The sequence below is a fragment of the Lactuca saligna genome, chromosome 1 (assembly GCF_052625555.1).
Source record: "Lactuca saligna cultivar CGN05327 chromosome 1, ASM5262555v1, whole genome shotgun sequence".
Taxonomy (NCBI): Eukaryota; Viridiplantae; Streptophyta; class Magnoliopsida; order Asterales; family Asteraceae; genus Lactuca; species Lactuca saligna.
Genome location: NC_136417.1, coordinates 68606240 through 68627153, shown reverse-complemented (window position 1 = coordinate 68627153; position 20914 = coordinate 68606240). Strand labels below are relative to the sequence as shown.

At 31.9% G+C, this 20914-nt stretch overlaps 2 protein-coding genes across 3 annotated transcripts; one reads left to right on the top strand and one right to left on the bottom strand.

The window, feature by feature from the left end:
- Positions 1-5347: 5347 nt before the first annotated feature.
- Positions 5348-8600, bottom strand: LOC145007973 (protein FAR1-RELATED SEQUENCE 5-like). Its single transcript, XM_078966588.1, has 6 exons — positions 8513-8600; positions 7204-8008; positions 6834-7092; positions 6480-6717; positions 6148-6212; positions 5348-5968 (listed from the first exon to the last, which is right to left on the bottom strand). The coding sequence occupies exons 1-6, from the start codon at positions 8598-8600 to the stop codon at positions 5348-5350; spliced, it is 2076 nt and encodes a 691-aa protein (XP_078822714.1).
- Positions 8601-12015: 3415 nt separating this feature from the next.
- Positions 12016-13958, top strand: LOC144999241 (glycolipid transfer protein 1-like). 2 transcript variants are annotated; one of them, XM_078958699.1, is made up of 7 exons: positions 12016-12078; positions 12413-12544; positions 12630-12685; positions 12782-12912; positions 13021-13156; positions 13288-13419; positions 13732-13958. In XM_078958699.1, exons 2-7 carry the CDS (start codon positions 12427-12429, stop codon positions 13765-13767), a joined length of 609 nt encoding a protein of 202 aa, XP_078814825.1. In that variant the 5' UTR covers positions 12016-12078; positions 12413-12426; the 3' UTR covers positions 13768-13958. The 2 variants fall into 2 exon arrangements, with proteins under 2 accessions (XP_078814825.1, XP_078814824.1); XM_078958698.1 differs by lacking the exon at positions 12016-12078 and having other exon boundaries at positions 12140-12544.
- The last annotated feature ends 6956 nt before the right edge of the window (positions 13959-20914 follow it).

Genomic DNA, 20914 nt, shown 5'->3' with positions numbered 1-20914 from the left:
AGAAGAGGAAAAATGCGAAAGGTACAAAATTCCTATCATATCTAATATATTCATATATAATAAAATGGTATATATTAGTTATATTTTTGAAATAAATAAATATTATTAAATCAACGAGCATATATCATATTCATATATCAGTAACTTATTCAAATATTATATGTTTTCATTTCCCAGATAAAAAAGAAACAAAAGTACCAAAGAAAATGAAGCATCAAAGCAGGAAAAGGCCATCAAAAAGGAAAACTCCTGAAAAACAACAACTACAAGATTCATACTCTGATTTTGAAAGTAGTCATCCATCGAAGAAGGCAAAAAAAAGGAGTCACCAATCAAAAAAGACAAAAAAAAATCAATGGTAAAAGAATTTTACTCAATGAAAAACAGATGTTCACCAGAGGCATTACTATCTATAATCCTTGGGATGACCAAAGAACAAAAAGAATCTGTAAGGTCTATGGGTTTTGGATCTTTGTTAAAAATGAAAATCACGGATATACCACTGAAGCTGGGATTTTATGTTCTTCAAAAATTTGATTCTGAGAGAATGGTGATAGATATTGAAGGAAAGGAATTAAAAGTAACAGCAGAGTCTGTTCATGACATGTTAGGCATACCAATTAGTGGAACCAAACTTACACAACTGGATCAATGGCCTAAGGATGATACAAGTTATGATGAATGGAAGCAACAATTTAAAAAAGATTCAATCATCCGACTGAGTGCAATAAAAAATGTTATTGTTTCTACCACACAAGCTGATTTCAATTTCAAATTGAACTTCTTAGTTCTTTTTGTCAACACTTTTTGCGAGTCAACATCAATGGGAAGATGCAACCTGTTTCCCTTGAGTTATATTTCAAGAAAAACAGATATCAACAACATAGATTGGTGCAGCTATGTTTTGGAATGTCTTGTCAGAACAAAAAACTCATACATACCATACTCAGATAACAGCTTCTTTGTTGGACCTTCAGCTTTCTTGGTGGTAAGTTATTATAATGTTTATACTCAATTTTTAATAATATTGATTATTCATAATCTAATAGCAAATATTCATATATGAATAAGAAAAATATATTTGTTCACACATAATGCTTTACATTACTTATTCATTTATGAATAAGTAAAAAATAATATTACTTGTTCATATATGAATATCAATTAGTTATCATTTATGTGCAGTTGTTCTATGCTGATAACATCCACTCAGAAGCTTTAACAGTAACACGTAAACATCCAACAATTTGTTATTAGAGTTCAGAGAAGATTAGATATTGAGAGACATTTGAACAAGAACAAGGTAGATTTGGAGTTGGATATTTAAACGAAGAATTTGTTAATGAACAAAATGAAGGAGATACAGATCTCGAAGACAATGATTCTGATAAAGATGAAGATCATTCTGTTGAGGTAATTAGTTTTAACATGTTAATAATATATGATTACATTAAATTATTATATTAAATTCTAATCATATACTTCTTTTTGTTACATAGGCATATGAATCAAAAATATCAAAAATGATTAATAGTTTTGAGAGGATGAAGGAAAAGCTGAATTCAAAGCTTAATGATGCGATGACAAAGTTCCCTGAAAAGGAAAGTTTTAGAATTTTCAAAGAAAAGATGAAAAATATGATTGTTGAAGAAAAAACTGAAAGCACAACACTTTTTAATTTTCCAAGTAATGAAATTGGAGTTTAAGGAATAAATTTGACACCAATAATGGATCAAAAAACAAATGATCAAACAGAAAATGAAGATAAAGAGGGAAATGGTGAAGAAGACAGTGATAATGGTGCAAGTCAACCAGAAGTAGATTATTTGCTTGATTCAAATGAAGCAGATAAGAATAAAACAGAAGGTAAAATTAGAGTAAAAGAGAAAGATGCAAAGAGGAATGAAAATCAGAATGATGAAGAAGAAAAAGATGATCATGCTAAGGAAACAAATAATCATGAAGAGACTATTCAACAAACTAAAAATCAAAATTTGTTGGATAAAGTTGTTGATAACATGGTGGACAATGTCCTTGGAATTGGAGTTTCAAGTTTAAATAGTCAAGAAGATGAAATCTGGAATCACCCTGAAATGAAAACTATTTTCGATAATATTGATATAGGTAAATTTTGTCTTAATTTTATTTTAAAAAAATATATAAAAATATCAATACACAATAACAATTTTGTTTGTTAAATTTTGACCAGGATCACCAATGAGTACAGGTAAAACTAATACTCTTGCAGAAAAAGAAAAATCAGAAGGTATACATGAACAAGGAACAAAAGTTGAAAAAACAAAAGGAGATGATACAGGTAAATGAATGATTTAAAATATATTACAATATTTATATTGATTTTTTTAATAACATTGTTTATTCATAAATGAATAATATACTATATAAATGAATAAAAAATAAAAAATATTCATATATGATGTATATGTTTCAGGCAAGGAAAACTCTGAAGATAGAAATGAAGGAGGAACGGAAGCTAAGAACACGAAAGATGGATGTGAAGAAAAACAAACAGAAATTGAAAAAGGAAATGCAGAAGATAGAGGTAAATAGTTGATTCACTAATAAATGAATATAGTAAGTTTTATTATTCATATATGAATAACACAATATATGAATAAATAAAAAATATAGTATTACTTATTCATAAATAATAATATGTATTACTTATTCATAAATGAATACATTACTTAGTCACATATGAATTACTTAGTCACATATGAATTACTTAATCACATTTCTTTATCTTTCAGGAAAGAAAAAGTCAGAAAATCAAAACAAGAAAGGAGAAAAAGCTGACAAGATAAAAGGAAATAAATGAGGTAACAATTTGGATAAACATTTCAAAATATAAACTCAAATATTATAATTAACTTACAACTATTTATATGATAAATCTCCTGGCATGCAGATACTCATCCAAGCTTTAGTCTAGGTCTCAGCCAAGATTCAGATCAAACTTCAAGTAAAAAATCTAATGAATCTTCACCAAAAAAAGCACTTACAAAGAAACAAATCAAAGACGACCATTAGCAGGTTGTTATCATATTAGCAAAGAAAAATGTTCTTAATCCAAATCCAATCTCTGTATCAATTCCTACTGAAGTAGGACCATCAAAGCATGATCTAGATCAACCAAGAGAGAAGAAGCTTGCTGATGCTTTCAAATCACCTTTCAAATGCAGAATAACAGACACAAAACCCAAACTGACACATCAGGAGAGTATTGTCTGTGAATGGTTGTTCAACTTACAAGGCAATACATCGTAAGTAACTTTATTTTATATATATATATATATATATATATATATATATATATATTCATATATGATTATTATATAGATAATAATCTATGACATTTTGATTATATATTTGCAGAGATGTGGTTGTCCAGACAAAATATGATCAGATAGCAGAAAAGAGCAGTTATGGAAAGTCTATATGCAAACACAAAGATTTTTGGAGAAGTTTTAGACACTTGGTCTGATTTACTTAACCACCAAGAACTGGAAAGGGATTTTGGAAATTCACCATACAAACACTTCTTGAAAGTTGGAGTTTCTATAAGTTTATGTTCTAACCTTAATTCCTTCCTTATTCATAAATGAATACACCAATATGATGTATTCATTTATGAATGTTATATTTTTTTACAACTTAAATTCACATATCATTATACAAATATGATGTATTCTTTAACATAATTATATATATTCAATCGAAATTCACATATGATTATATTGGTTACAGACTGCTTATCTAACTTCAACATTGTCTGATGAAAGAAAGTATGAAAAATTCAAGGAGAACTTTCATGACAGTACCAATGGGTACAAAAAAATCTTGAACATAAAAGATATTGACATGGTATGTTAATTAAAGTTGTTTTTTTATATATATTGTATCAACAAAATACTTACCATTATATACATAAAAACAGGTATTCTTTCCAGTTGTTAAAAGTGCTCACATTTTTGTGATTGTCTTCAACTTAAAGAAACCGTCAATTGAAATTCTAGACAATAGTGCAGTTGAGGGGGATTATGAAGGGAAATACGGAGTAATAATGAAACCTTTGGTATGTACCCAGTTCACAACAACATAAAAGAACCAATTTATTACATATCTAACTTTTATTTTATTTAATGATCAGAAAAATTTGTTTGTGAGATACTTTAAAGAAATAAACCATCCAAGAGCAAATGCAATCTCAAAAGAAAGTATCAAACCCCAATGACTTGAAATGTCATGTAGAACAGTTAAAAACAAAGTTGATTGTGGGGTCTTTACAATGAGACATATGGAGACCTATATGGGACAACCACTCTCAAAGTGGAAACCAGGTCTTCATAAAGAAAGTGCAGTTCAGCAAACTACTTTAGAGAAGCTCAGGCAAAGATATGCACACATAATGCTAACTTCTGAAATTAACATGTTGAAGGCTAAGGTGTTGGATCTTGCTGAAAAATATCAAAAAGTTGAATTCAAAGTGCGTACTGATCATGCATACAAAGCTATGCAAACAATTCAAAAAAGGTTAAAAGAATATTAATGATTGCTTGTGAAGATGAAAGAATGTTGAAGTGTGATGCTATAGAACAGTTTGTGTTGAAGATGAATGGATTTGAAGTACATGTAAGATGATTCTGCGAAACAAGTTTTAAATGGTTTGTTAAATATTGTTGAACATCGTTTTAATATTTTGTGAAAGTCTTATAAACAGCTTTTATTATCTTGTGTTGAATGATTATGTAATAGAAACAACTTCGCTTATTTCTGTCAGTTTTTTATATTTAAATATTTTCAAAATTTATTTATGTTTATTCATAAATGAATACGAATATTATATCTTCATTTTATGATTAAATTAGGAGTAATATGTCAATATAACAAAGTTCATATATGAATATAACAAATTTCATATATGAATATAACTAACTTATTAGTAGAAACAAGTTTGCTTATTTATGTCATTTTTTTATATTCAAATATTTTCAAATTTTATTTTTATTTATTCATAAATGAATACGAATATGATATATTCATTTATGAATAAGTTCAAAGTAATATGTTAGTATAACAAAGTTCAAATATTAACATATAAAAGTTCATGTATGAATATTACTTATTTATTAGTATAACAAATTTCACATATTTATATTCATTTATAAATAATTCACAATATCAATATAACTTATTTTATAGTAATTTAAAAAACAAATATCAACATATCAATTTACCATATCAATATAAATGTGTATTATTCATACATGAATATTATTGTTTATTGTTTTTATCTGCATATATTCATAAATGAATAAAAAAATCCCTAACTATCTTTTGCTGATTTAGCAGCTCCAACTCTTTCTGGACAAGTACGTAAATTGTCTGGAACTCGCTTTCCACATCCTGAACACATTCTATGTTCTTTTTTAGAATTTTCATATGCTACTTCACCTGCACATGGAATTTTTTTCTTGATTCCAGAACCTTTATTTCTTTGAACTTCAGGAACATGAATATTAATCTCTTCTGGAATAGGAATAGTAACACCCAAAAGCTTGCATACGACTTCACCATCTGTCTTGCTTTTCAATCCAGGAGAAATATAATCACTCTCAAATTCCTTCAACAACATTTGTTGTTTCTCAGCAAACAAAGTCAATCTCTTTTTGTCATCTCTTACAATATCCAAACATGATTCAAAACTATAATATGAATCATTGACTAGCTTTACATTTTCACAATCACCTGAATCGGATTGAACATAACTAAAACGATAATTTATTGATATCACATCCTTTCTCCATCCCTTCAAAATGTACATTTTAGGAATTTCTTTAACACCACATCTCATCATTATTGTAAAAGCATGTCTGCATAAAACACCCATACACTTAAAATGTTCACAACTGTAATTTATTTCTTTCTCTTCAACTTTTATTTCAACCTGATACAAAAACAAAATTTACACATTTACATTCATATAAGACTACTCATATCAACACTCATATATATTCATATATTCATATAATATTCATATATGAATATTGATATTCATATATGAATATTATCATATTCATATATGAATATTATTACATTTTTCATAAAAAAACCAAGTAAAATTACCTTAAATTCATTTTTAAAATCACTTTTACTATTGCTGTGCTGCACAATGTAAACTTCCCATCCATCTTCAATACCAACATATGAGTACGTATAGAAAAAACATGCTTTATATATTTCTTTTTGCACCTCAAAAAATAATGTACTTGTATAAACCTTTGATGCTTGCAGTTCTATTTCTCAAGGTGTTTGCATTTTATATGATGCTTTCTTTGATGCCCTATCAAGCTCTCGTTGAGTATTCCTTTGCTTTTGAATGGAAGTGTCGTAATTCATCATGAAATTCAAAAGTAAGTTCCCACTTTCTGAATATGTATTAAAGAATGAATTCATACTCTCTGACCTCGATGTAGTCTTCATTAAACCACACATTGGAATATCACTAAAATATCCAGGTATCCATGAATCACGTATTGTAAACATGTCTTTAAACCATCTTGTGTCTTCAAGATTGAATTCCTTCATAAGCAAACCCCACTTCACCTCAAAAACATCAGGTTTCATATTAATGTCCCAAACAAGCTTCGAAAACCTTTTTCTAAAGTCTGAGTTTGTAAATAAATCATCTGATATCTGTATTAAAACAAAAATATTCATAAATGAATAAATAATAATAAGTAAAATAACAATCAATATTCATAAATGAATATACTAATAAGTAATATATTTCAAATATATTAAAATAATACCTTTTTTTTCATATTTTTCATTATATGCCACATACATAATCGGTGCTTTGAATTACGAAACACATTCTCAACAACTTGTTTTATTGCAGCATCTTGATCAGTTAAAACAAGTGTTGGTTCTTTCCCATGAGTTTTAAGAAATGCTTTAAGCAACCAAGAGTAAGACTCAATGCTTTCATTGCTTAGAAACCCAGATCCAACAGTAACCGATTTTTTATGATGGTCAATAGCAGTAAACGGAACAAAAACCATTCGATACCTAACACACAAAAAAATGTTCATTAGAGTCAATTTTTGATGTATTAATAAGTGAGTATAAAAATATTTATATATGAATAAGCTATAAATAAAAGTAGATAAAATAACTTACTTGTTTGTTCGGAAAGTCGCATCAAACGAGATAACATCACCAAATTCAGCATAATATGCCTTCTCCATTTCATCAGCCCAAAACATACAGTCCAAAACATCATCTTGATAATTAAACTCAAATGAGTAATTTGGATAGTGAGCTCGATAGTCATTCATTGTGTTTACTATCATTTGGGCATCTTTATAACCAATAACCATGTTGATATCTCTCCTTAAATTTTTATAGTCAACTACTTTGGGCTTTACAAACTCATACCCACCTCTCAGACTTGCCCTCAACTTATGAGCCATAGTTGGACCTATTTTTGATGTGGAAGCACGCACAATAAACTCTTTTTCTGAATATGACATTTGTCTCGCCTTTTTTAAATCGCTTCTCTTCTCAAGTGGATGGTTGTGAAGTTCATCAAACTGAAAAACTTTATAATCTGGAGTTCCATACACAAATTCAAATATAATCTTTGCTTGACAACCAATAGCTCTTGAATTTGAATGTCGTTTCCTCCTAACACCACTTGTACCTAATGTGTCACAGGATTTCTTTTTCTGTTTACCACCACGATTACATATAACATGTTTCTTCTTTATAATCTTGTTATCAAACCTTGACTGTGTGCTCAGTCTAACATCAAAACCACCAATTTCAGCATACTCATAATACATTTTGATAGCCAACTTTAATGATTTGAAGATTAAACCCTTCAAAGGAATAAGTTGAACAGGTACATCTGGCTTATAGACATGTTCTCTAATTATATCATCAAAATATTGTGCATCATGTACTGAACTTGAAGATTCACCACCTAAAATAATAATGCATGAATAAAACAATAATATATATATATATATATATATATATATATATATATATATATATATATATATATATATATATATGAATACATAAAACTCATATAAATAAAACAAAAAATATTCATATATGAATAAAAACATTCATATATGAATACATAAATTTCATGAGGATTCAAAATATATATAATAAAACATAACTTATTCATATATGAATAAAACGAAAAAAATAATAAATTCGAAATTACAATTAATACACGTTTATTCATAATATGAATAAGACAACAATTTATTCATTTTAACATATTCATATGTAAATAAAACATAACTAATTCATATATGAATAAAACGAAAAAAATAATAAATTCAAAATTACAATTATCACACGTTTATTCATATATGAATAAGACAACAATTTATTCATATTAACATATTCATATGTAAATAAATGATAATCAATAAAATTAAAAACAGCAAAATAATTCAATAACTGATACCTTCAAAAAATGAGTTCTCAACATCTTCTTCTTCACTCTCACTCATAGAAGAATACAGATCACTATCAATAACACTAGAATTCGACATAATACACCAAATGATCTATATAAATAAACAAAAACAATCTTAATATCGAATATATCGAATATATCTCACAAAAAAGTCGTAAATATGAACACCTGGTTAATTTCGAATATATCTCACCTCAACGTACAAAATATATGAAAGAAACTTAAATCATATATGATCATATGATGTAATTAAGCAATCTCTCTCAGTATAGAACGTAAAAACTACAACAATATAACTGATGAAATAAATATCTCAAACTACTTAACAAAAATCAGGTGAAATAACTCCAATACATATTCGAAACTTGATAATCTTGATAATGAACTCCGATGAAACAACTCCGAAAGGAATATAATAAGCGTAATTCAAAATAAATTATAAAAAGCAATAATCTTGATAATGAACTCCGATCTATCCGATTCAAATGATATATATACTTGATCAAATCGGAAACTCAAAACGAAGTAGAAAACTGAAACATAGATGCGAAACTTCACGATTAATTGAATGAAAACGTATAATTGCTAACGAGTTATATAAATAACTCCGATCTATCCGATTCAAACGATATACATACCTGATCAAATCGGAAGCTGATAAAGAAGTAGAAAACTGAAACACAGATGCAAAACTTCACGATTAATGGAATGAAAACGTATGAATGCTAACGAGTTATATAAAGAAAATAATCTTGATAATGAATTCCTCATATTCGATTCGAACGATATAAAGATATCATCAAATTGGAACCTGATAACACGAACATGTAAGTTCTATGTAAAAAGTTACTAATTTACAAAGATACCCTTAATGAAAATGGACACGCGTATTTTTTTAATTTGAACATATTAGATAAATGATTGGCTGAGAATGATTCCCCCATTTTTAATATTTTTTATTTTTTCAATTGAACCCACTTCTATATATATATATATATATATATATATATATATATATATATATATATATATATATATATATATATATATATATATATATATATATATATATATATATATATATATATATATATATATATATATATATAGAAAAGACCTTTATAAACGCATCAAAGGAAAAAATTACATAAAAAAAAGGATTGGTTGTGGGTCTAACCCATGAAAATCTCAAAATCCATTGTTGTTTTACCCTTTTTTTTTCTTCTGTTACAACAAAAGTCAAAAAATAACAAATTAATATCCAAACAAAAACAGGTCTACTCAAATATAAATGAGACACGACAAACTTAACGATATCAACATCTTTTTACACAACATTTTTCAAAAAAAAAAAAAAAAAAAACATAAAATACCCTTATAAATTGTCTAGAAGGAACTCTAAAAATATTTTTGAAAAAAAAAAAAACTCTTGATTTTGTTAACATTTAAACTGTTTTTACACCATATGTCATTCAAATTGTTGAAGGTGTACATATATTATCTTTGTAGCACATAACACCCAAATGTAAGGCTGTAAAAAGTTTCAACAAATTGAATGATATACTATATAAAAAAAATTAGAACAAAAACAAAAATTCATTGAATCATTTTCCTTTTATTCACATTATGACCGCTTAAAGTTTGTCATAATTTCTTGATCAAATTTAGACATAATAATTAAGTGTTCTATAGGATTTAAATATATTATTGTTCAAAGTAAAGGAATTGACAAATAAGTCAAATTTTCCATTATATTATGTCGGTTGTAATCAGATTGATTCAAGTTATAAGTAAATAATAATATATTTTAATATAACAATAAATAGAGTGATATATTCTATATTTTTATTTATAATAGTAATTTTTTTTTCAATGTATTGGTAACGTTATTAATATTTTTTTTACTATAACAATATACAATCAAATTTATTGTTTCATCATATATAACAGTGTATTTACATTTGTTTGTTTAAAAAAACATACAGTTTTTTATTCATAATAATAATAAATTTAAATGTATTTACTGATAACAATATATAACCTAACATACTAAAAAACTAAAAATATTAATAAACTTAAACACAATCAATATTAGTAACCCGACTAAGTACGTTCTCTTTTAATTTAATAAGTTGTCTTAAAAGTTAAAACAATTCTGAATTATAAGGGAATGGTAGGTGAACATATCCTAGGTTTGACTATTAAGATACAAAGTATATATCTTACGAAAAGGACCAACATAAATCATGGCATGAAATAGGGTCATCGAAATATTTTCTTTGGTATTCATAACAAAATATATATGTTGTCTTTTTCATCGTATATGGTCATTTAAGTCTCATGAAAAACTGCATTGATTTCTTATTTTGCTCAAAACTAACTCGAGGAGGTACATTAAAAAGTTTTGGAAGCTTCTTGTTTAATTAGAATTAAACTTAAATTCCCGCGAAAAAAGGTGCGTGATGATCCAAAGGTTGTATGATAATTAAACATGGATTTGGAAACGAATCTTGATAGATACTGTCTTAAGAAAAAAAAAATTACCCTTTAATTGTTTGGATGTTACGAACTTTACACGGTGATTATTATTCAACCGAAAAGACAAGTTCTAGTTTAGACAAGAAACTCGAAACAAGTGACTAACTTCTTTTAAATGTTAGCCATTGAATATCATACCATTTGTTTGTTCCTATATTGACCTTAGAGTGAAGATAATACGATTGTTTCTTTATAAATGAAGATCTTAGTAGATGCTACAAGACTGTTACCGTTAATATATATTGTTACACTTGTTTTGTTTAATTGTTCGAGTTCTTTATCTTTATTTTCCTTCAACCTCTGAATATGCAAACATATTCACAAAGGGTTTCCCTACATTGTTATTTTCATATTTTCCATTCCAATTTGATAAATGTATGTAAGTCTACTCTGGACCAAAGTGTAGGGATGTTAATATATATTTATTATACTTGTAAATTGTCTAATAGTTTAGCCTATTGTTGTTATAAGACCCATGGGCTTATTCCATGTATTTATATTTGTGTAATCATAATTGAGAGACAATCAAGAACCATTTATAATACTTAATTGGTTAAGTAAATTCTCTAATTGATTGGTTAAATTTTCTTTGCAAATTATTTGGTAAAATATATTTGTGTCCTGTCTTGTTTGATTAGTTAGATATAATTACCTTTTTTTATTATTATGTAACTTAATTGACAACTTGTTTGCTAATTAAACAAAATATATGTCAATATCATATTGTCGATCCTTAAATGTGCTTATGGTATCTTGTACTCTCATATAATTATTGGTAGTGATACTACAATGATTAATCTTTTAAAAAAAATCCTATCATATATTTAGGTTCTTTAACCTAAAGATCAAATCTAATTGTCTATGAATGTGCATTTGTTATTGTTCCAATGCTTATGAGTCAATATATATTATAGTTGTTTACATTTTTATAAACCAATTTACCATCTGGTACGTATATATAATATCAACTCTAATCTTCTTCCTCATTTCTCTCCATAATATTATAACAACATCAGGTACGCTCTTAATCGATTATCCTTCATCTTTACCTCAATTTAGGGGGAAATAGGTTTTAATAATCATAAGATTCAACGCGTTTGATCCCATTTTCCGGGTTGTATTTTATTGTATGATGTCCACATGCATCCTTATGTTCACATGAGATTAATCTCATTGATTTGATCCTTCATGTTCATTTTCAGCTACATTGTCTCGTTTTTTATACGATTCAGTTAGTTGATTAAGATGGAATTGACATGAGAAAATTAATTGAAGATTGTGTTTTAGGGTTCATGTGACGTTTTCCAATTTTTGTTTGAGATTTTGAATTTTTTTTTATGGTGAATAAAGCATTTTGATCAGATATGGAAGAAACGGTGTTTACACCTGCAATAGAAGGAATGAAGCATATGAAGTCCGATCATGGAGAAATCTTAACTAAGCCTTTCTTAGACGCATGCAAAACATTGCTACCTATTCTAGGTGCGAACTCTTGTTCAAAACTAGTGATTCATTGTGAATCAAAACTGATATTATGGTTTATTAATCTGTTCATTTTTACCTTTAGATAAATTCGGAGCTTCCATGGCTGTTGTAAAATCCGATATAAGTGGAAACATATCAGTAAGCTATTCATGATGTGTTGTTTTTCCAAGTTTACGTATAGAGAGAATCTGTGTTATTAATTAGACTCAATATTTTCATTCATTAATCTTGTAGAGATTGGATTCTAAGTATAATGAAAACCCTACTAGATTCAACTACTTATATGCTCTTGTTCAAGCTGAAGTTGAAACAAACACTGCGAAGAATTCATCAAGTTGCACCAATGGTCTTCTTTGGTTAACAAGGTAATACTAGTTAATTTCTAACTCGATTCCAACCAAAACATTACAATTCAAACAACAATATACAAAAGAATGGAATTCAATTCACTTCCATTCCATTTGGTTTTGTAGAGCAATGGACTTCTTGGTGGAACTTTTCCGTAATTTATACCAACATCAAGATTGGTCAATGCAACAAGCTTGCAATGATTCCTATAGCAAGACTTTGAAGAAATGGCATGGATGGATTGCAAGTTCAAGTTTCACTGTAAGTTTTACCCTTTTTCCCCCCCATCAATTTACATTTTTACCCGACTTTAGATCATGAGTTGAAAGTAGGGTTTTGTTTTGTTTTGTTTTTCAAGTTTTATAATGTGGTATATGAAATTTGAGATGTAGGTTGCCATTAAGCTGGTTCCTGATAGGAAGAAGTTCATGGATGTGATAGCAAGCAAGGGAGATACGTATGCTGACATGGACAAATTCTGTGAATCCTTTTCACCAGTTTTGGCTCAGATTCACAAGTTTCTGGTAAAAATTATATTCATGTTTTTTTTTTACTATATCATCCCAGTTTCATTTAGAAATTACAACATTGTAATTAAAAAAAATATGGTTATAGCAATGTCATCAAAATACAAAACAATTTTCGTAGTTATAATTGGATAGAATTTTTAAAGAACAATGCCTTCATAAGATAACAATTGCACGTGTAATGTTGCGATAGAAAGAAACGAAAGTAAATTGTTGTAATAAACAAGTAAATGAAAGTATGTTGTTATTTCTAGCATTTAACCCTGAAAAACGATACTCACAAACTTGTCAATTTTGTATCTTATTCAGCATTCTTGTGGTTTGGATTCTATGAAGGCGGCATGATGGAATAAGTCTCTATGGTCTATTGAAACTTTCTTTTTGCATCAATTTCTTGATAATTTTTGGTTATCCCCTCCCCTAGCTTCGATTTATTTCATTTTTTTTTTTTATCTAAATGTACTCTTTTAATTAGGAATTGATAAATGAATTTGTCTTTTCTTGCTAATATGTTCATTTTTAGTTGAATACATTGATCGTGCATGAGTTTCTCACGTATCGTTTGAATTATTGTGATATTATGGGGTCTTATTTTGCTTTTAAGTAGGCATTGATTATTGGTGCTTATATATTGCACCAAAGTAATATACTAACTATTAAATTTTGATCAATTTAAAACCATGGTAAAAGTTATAAATTTTCATCGATTTAAAACCTTGGTAAAAATTATTGCTAGCCCTAAAATTAAGTCTTAAAAATGGCTCACATAACTTTTTATCTAAAGTACAAATTTAAAGAACAAACAAATATTCAAGATTTCATAGGAAAATGTTATTAATTCCAAGATTCCTATAAATGAATATATTCAATAGTTATATATGGGGGAACTAAATTTGACAAAGATTATCAAATTTCATAAAATTAAAGCTAACACCAATTTATTGAAACTGAATAGGAGCCTAATCATGTGATATAAAAAGATCAAGAAAATCATATGGATTTACAATTAAAACATACTGTAAAATTTTAAACTTGGTGATATATATACCGAATTAAGGGGAACTCAAAATTAGATGTCTAAATATCGAAATTTGCACCATGGGGTAAGGCAACCCAATTTTCAAGAGTTTTGGCTTATTTATATTTTCATCCATATAAAGTGGATGTCAAAACTCATAATAGATCAAAAGTTATGTTCGTCTGAAATTGTGTTTTTTTCAACCCATTTTGTCCTTCTTTAACTTATACATGAATATTTTTGCCAATTTCTTGATATGTTATTCATCATTATCCATGTGGAACGAGTTGTTATTGTTAACAAAAACAATGAGACAAATTTGAATCAATTTATTTTAGTTTTTTTGGGATAACAAAGTTGAAGATAATGATAGACCTAATTCGACTTAATACACCAATACATAGAAGACAGATCACGCTGTTGAGGTTTTATTTTATTTTTTGCTAAATGAACAGTGGTTCTCCATCCCATGTTGGTATAAGGATGAAAGTTTAAGATTATAAAAGGAATCCAAAAGTTTGGTTTCAAAAGTACCCTGATCACTACACTTGACTTGTTTGATTATTTCTTTTCTTTTATTGTTTAAAGTGTAAAAGAGTGTTTGTTAACACTTTGGAGGGTGTGGATGTAATTTGGGGATAAGGAGTAACAATTTATTATACGCCGGATCTTTCTCTTTGGAGACCCGTGGATTTTCTATTAACTTATAATTTTCCGCTTATATTTTTTTGTCTAGTTATTTTCTCTATTATTATCATTGGGACAACAAATTTGAATTGATTGTGAACAATGTTGTCGTTAAGATATCAAAGTAGTATATTCATATCATTCTCTTTCACATCCATTCGTATGTTATATGGATTTCATGAGTAGATAGATAATCCATTCGTATGTTATATGGATTTTGTAAAACAAAAACAAAAGGACATAAATATTGATAATAGAAACATAGATAGACTTAATAGTTCACTAGTTTATACCGAAATCAAAATATACATGTTTGTGGTGCATCTTTTTGTTTCATTTGACCATAAAAACAAAAGCAAAAAACAGTGGATGTTTACCTTAGGTAGATATAATATATGAATAGGTTGTGTTTGATGAGAGTGATCAAGGTTTTCAAAATGTTGATAACTCGAGTGGTTTCTGTAACAGCCTAAAAATCAGATAAAAATTCATTTTTGAAAATAGAAATACAATCAAATTTTGTTCCCAAAAATCCATTATATCATATCGTATCAAATATCATAATACCAAAAGAGATAAATGGGGAAAGTGCTAGAGAGTGAATGTTGCGCATCAAGCTGGGCCATTCCCCTTAGTACTTGAAAACACCCAAATAAACCGTAAGCAAGAGCTTAGTGAGTTCCCAAAATATCACATAACATACAACCACAAAATACTATGCAACATATATAAAGTTGCCATGGGCTATCCTTATGGCCTTTACCTGGAATGCCATGGACTACCCTCATGGTCTGATATCCAAGTGTCATGGGCTACCCCATGATCTTTACCTGGAATGTCATGGGTTACCCTCAAGGTCGGATATCCAAGTGTCATGGGCTACCCCATGGTCTTCATGCAAGTGCTATGGGCTACCACCGGGTATTCATATAGTCAATGCATAACAACTAACAATCCACATATCAGGTAATGGGCCGGCAATGGTGCCTTCGACACGTTGATACAGTGAGAAGACTCGCCTCAGTCTTCTGATAAAAATACTACTTAGCTACCGGTCCGGAAATCTCACACTGAATATATACAAATTAACCTAATTAGAATTAAGTCACAACTCAAGGCATAGGCCAAAACCCTAAGTCCAAACTCCTCCAATAAGGCGTAAAAGTCTTTCTTCATTAATGGGCCTAACATCCAAGGTCAAAGAAAATAATGTGCCACAAGGCCTAATAGGCCCAACCATGCCACCCATGGACCAATAACAAGTTTTAAGGCCCAAATACTCTAATAGATCCATGCCCAAGGCTAAGTAAGGCCCAGATGGCTCAAAAGCACAATGAAAGCCCAAAATCCACTGGAAGCATACGCCCAACGTACAACCTCAATACGTTTAGTGTACTAGGCCCTTTGGTGGTATGCGCAACGTATAAGATAGTATGCCAACTTCTGACCCGAACCCCACCGAAAGGTCACATTCTTCTTGGTCAAGCGGGTCAAAGGTACTGCAATCTTGGAAAAGTCATAAATAAATCTTCGATAATACCCCGCAAGACCCAAGAAACTCCGAATCTCATATGCGTTCCTCAGAATCTCCCAACACATCACAACCTCGATCTTGGTTGGGTCTACCAGTATACCACCCTGATTGATGATGTCCCCAAAAAAACTACACCTCACGCAACCAAAACTCGCATTTGGAGAATTTGGCATAAAGCCTTTCCCTCCTCAAAGTGTCCAACACCTCTCGCAAATGTTGCTCATGCTGCTGCTTAGCCTTGGAGTAGACCAGAATATCATCAACGAAAACAATTATAGACCGATCCAACCTCGGCATGCAAACCCGATTCATGAGATCCATGAATGTTGTTGATGCATTGGTGAGCCTGAAAGGCATCACCACGAACTCGCAATGATCATAACGAGTTTTGAAGGCCGTCTTCTAAACATTTTCATCCCTGATTCTCATCTGGTGGCACCGTGACCGAAGATATTGGAGAACCAAGATGCACCCTAAAGTTGATCAAATAATTCGTCAATCCTCAGAAGTGGGTAAGGTTCTTCACTGGCAGCTTGTTCAATTCCCGATAATCGATACACATCTTGTGAGACCCATCCTTCTTTTTCATGAACAGGATCAGTGCTCCCCACTGGGAACCACTCGGGCGAATAAAACCCTTGTTTAGCAGCTCTTGTAACTATGTAGACAACTTCTACATCCCAGGCGGTGCCAGGCGATACGATGCCTTGGCGATAGGAGCCGAGCCAGGAATCAAATCAATCCGGAACTCAACCTGCCTCTCGGAAGGCACTCCCGGCAACTCCTCTGGAAAGACATTGGGAAAATCTTGTACAATGGGTACCCTACTCAACTCTATCGCGATCTCAACTCGTGAATCTGAACTGTATGCCAAAAACACGTAACAACCCTGCTGAAGAAGCCTCCTGGTCCTTGCAGCTGAAAAAAGAGTTGGACCATGCGAGGCTCTCTCACCATGAATGACTAGTTCTCCCCCACTTGGGGTTCAAACCCTCACCAACTGCTGCTCACAATCAATCACGTCTCCATTGGGTCCCAACCAATCCATCCCGATGATTACTTTCAATCCCCTCAACGAAATCAGTACCAAGTCGATTGGAAATGTAACATTCGGATTTCCAAGTATCACAATTTGAGTATTTATTTTGAGCTAAGAAGGGGGACTCGACGAGTTGACGCCTAAAATCGTCGAGTAGGATCACGAGTGATGACTCGGATTAATGAAGGGACTCAACGAGTCCGTGGTGTGGACAGAAACCCTAAATCTTGGGACATGTGCCCTATTTAAGGGTCCTTATGGCCTTCATTTGCGGCCACACATACCCTGGAGAAACCCTAATCGAACTAGAGAGCATAGAGAGAGAGAGAGAGAGCTAATTTCGCCACTTTTGTGCATTCTTGTAAGGGAGGAGAGGGGGGATTTAAGCTAGGCTAACTTGAGGGACTCAGATCTACTATCATTTCTTCAAGGGTTGCTGTTTGAGGTATGATTTCAGGCTCATTCTCATTTGTATAGTAGATCTCATGAATCTTGGGTTTCTTTTCCCCTTTTTAGTTGAAATATGGAGTATGTGGAGTCCCTTTAAGGCATAGACATTAGATCTGGACCTTGAGAGGTCCAGAGAGTCCCAACAACCTAGATTTATGCAGTCAGATGAGAGTATTGAGCCTAAGACACCATTATAAGGGTTATTTTATCAAATAGAGCTAGATGTGTGATGCATGGACATAAAGATTGAACCTTTACGTGACTTTTGAGTGCTAGGAGGCCCTATCTATAAGTTAAAGAAGCAGATCGAACCTTAGAAGGTCAAATGAGTGTTGCCATGGAGGAAACTCGTCGAGTCCATGAGAGCACTCAACGAGTCGGATCGGATTGCCCCGCGATTCGTGACCAGTGGTAACCGTCGAGTAAAAGGTTAACTCGACGAGTCGAGTGAGGCCTTAGGAGGATTCAAAGGACATGCATGGACTCGCCGAGTCACCCGAGTGAACTCGATGATTCTGGTCAAAGTTGGATCGTTGACTGGAGTTGACTTTCGTTGACCTTAGGGTTTTGGTCAAAATGATTCAAGAAAGGCCATGGAGGGGTAGAATGGTCTTTTACCCATTCTTTAGAAATGAGAACATAAAGAGAGTATTGATTAGAGATAATATTATTTTGATAGGAGGAGGCTAGATCGGGAATACCGAGAACGAGAAGTATACTAGACATCATACGAGGTGAGTCTTCTCACTATACTTATCTTGAGTGGTAAATCTTATGTGTGACCAGGGGGTCTTATGTGCATGAACTGTGTAATGAGATATATTGCTATTTGCTTGCGCTATGCTTTATGAGTATTATATTGTGATGTTGAGTTGAGGGATCGGAGGGTCCATATGAGTTTTGGGACCATAGGGTCCCACTAAGACACATTGACCAGAGGTTCTAATTGAGTTATAGCCTCGAGTAGTTAATGTGCTGCGTGTGGTATTTTGGGGAACTCACTAAGCTTTTATGTTTATCGTATTATGTGTTATGTGTTTCAGGTAGTTTTGAGGATCGTGGCAAGGCACCATTGTGATTGTACACACTGGTGGGGGATTCTTTTTATGATTTTGGGATTGTGTTTTATTTGTTGACATTTGAGACATATTTGTTTTGAGAATTATGATACAAATCTTATTGTGTTTAAAATTGAAAATTTTGGTTTGAAATTTTACGTTGTTACAGGAAACCTCTTGCTGAACAGGTTAAAAACACATCTTCGGAATACCATCACAACACTCATAGTATGGTCATCTGCAATCTCCACCTCAAGAGGGTAATCCAAAGTCATCGGAGCATATCGAAACTTCTTGTCGAGTGCAAGAGATACAAAGGATTGGGTAGCCCCTGAATTAAAAAGAACATGAGCCGTCAATCCATTGACCAAAAAGGTCCCAGTAATGACGTCTGGCGTTGCATGAGCCTCATTAGTGGTCAATTAGAATGATATACTATTCACCGCAGGAGCTTCCGCCTTGCCCTGTAGGCTATCAGTAATCCTCAAGGTGCCTAGTGCAGGATCCACCACTCCCCTACCCGACAATCTAGGACAATCGGCCTTTTTATGGTCAGTCTTATTATAGTGGAAACAAATCAAGACCTTCTTGGGGTACTCCCTGCTCATGTGGCCCGGTTGGTCACATCCATAACATACCAAGCCTACTACCCAACAGGATCCTCCGTGCGGCTCACCGTACTTGGCACAACGACTCCGACCCTGTTGGCCTATACTAGGAGGATCGGTGGTCTTAGGGTTTTTAGCCTGACTTACTATCGTCTGAACCTGCTACGGCCTCCACTTTGTCTGGAGCTCCAACTCGATTTCCCGCTCATGGGCCTTCTCAATCATGTCATTCAAGGTCTTTCACCCTGTAAAGCTCACAAACTCCCAGATATCATCCCTCAGCATAGCATGATATCTCATCTTCCTCATCTCCTCATCCACAACATACAGCGGGACCAATAGTGCCCTTTCTCTGAACTTGGCGGTAATCTCCACCACAGACTCTGTAGTCTGGTGTAGGTCCTAGAACTCCCTCACCAGCTGTTGCACCTCAATGCCAGGTGCAAGCTCCCGATCAAACCTCTGCACAAACTCCTCCCATGTCATCACTATTACACCCGTCATCCCAACCTCACGGGTAACCTCCTCCCACTAGTCGCGCACCCGATTCCACAACATACAGGAATCGAATCCCACCTTTTCTACCGTGGGGAAAAAGCTCATGCGCTGAGCATTCTCCATGTTAGCAATCCAGCAGTGACTAGTGATGGGGTCCTTAACCCCAAATAACTCAGGCGCTATACATGCCTTCTACTCTCGAAATAAGGGAGTTCGAGTCCCAATCTAACCTCCCGCAATCTCGGATCGAAAAGACCTGAGCCGCTCCTCTAAGATCTCCATGATCCCCTCCTTGACGGTACCGAAAATCACCGAGCCGGGTAGCATCAAGGATTCCATGAGTACCCCAGTTATGATAAACTCGTGCAACCTCTCGTCAATCGGTTCTACACTAGAGTCTGAACCCGATCATGAACCTGATCCTGAACCTGAACCTCCTCGCGCATCTATCACCATCCTCAACTGGAAATACGACATAAAAAGCAATTGATAAGGAAGTTCGAAGGGATTCCTCCCCACCGTACTCCTTAGAGCTTCCTGGCCTGTCCTTGTTTTGGGTACATGTCTTGTGCTTTTAGTAGTACAATCCCAATAGTACCT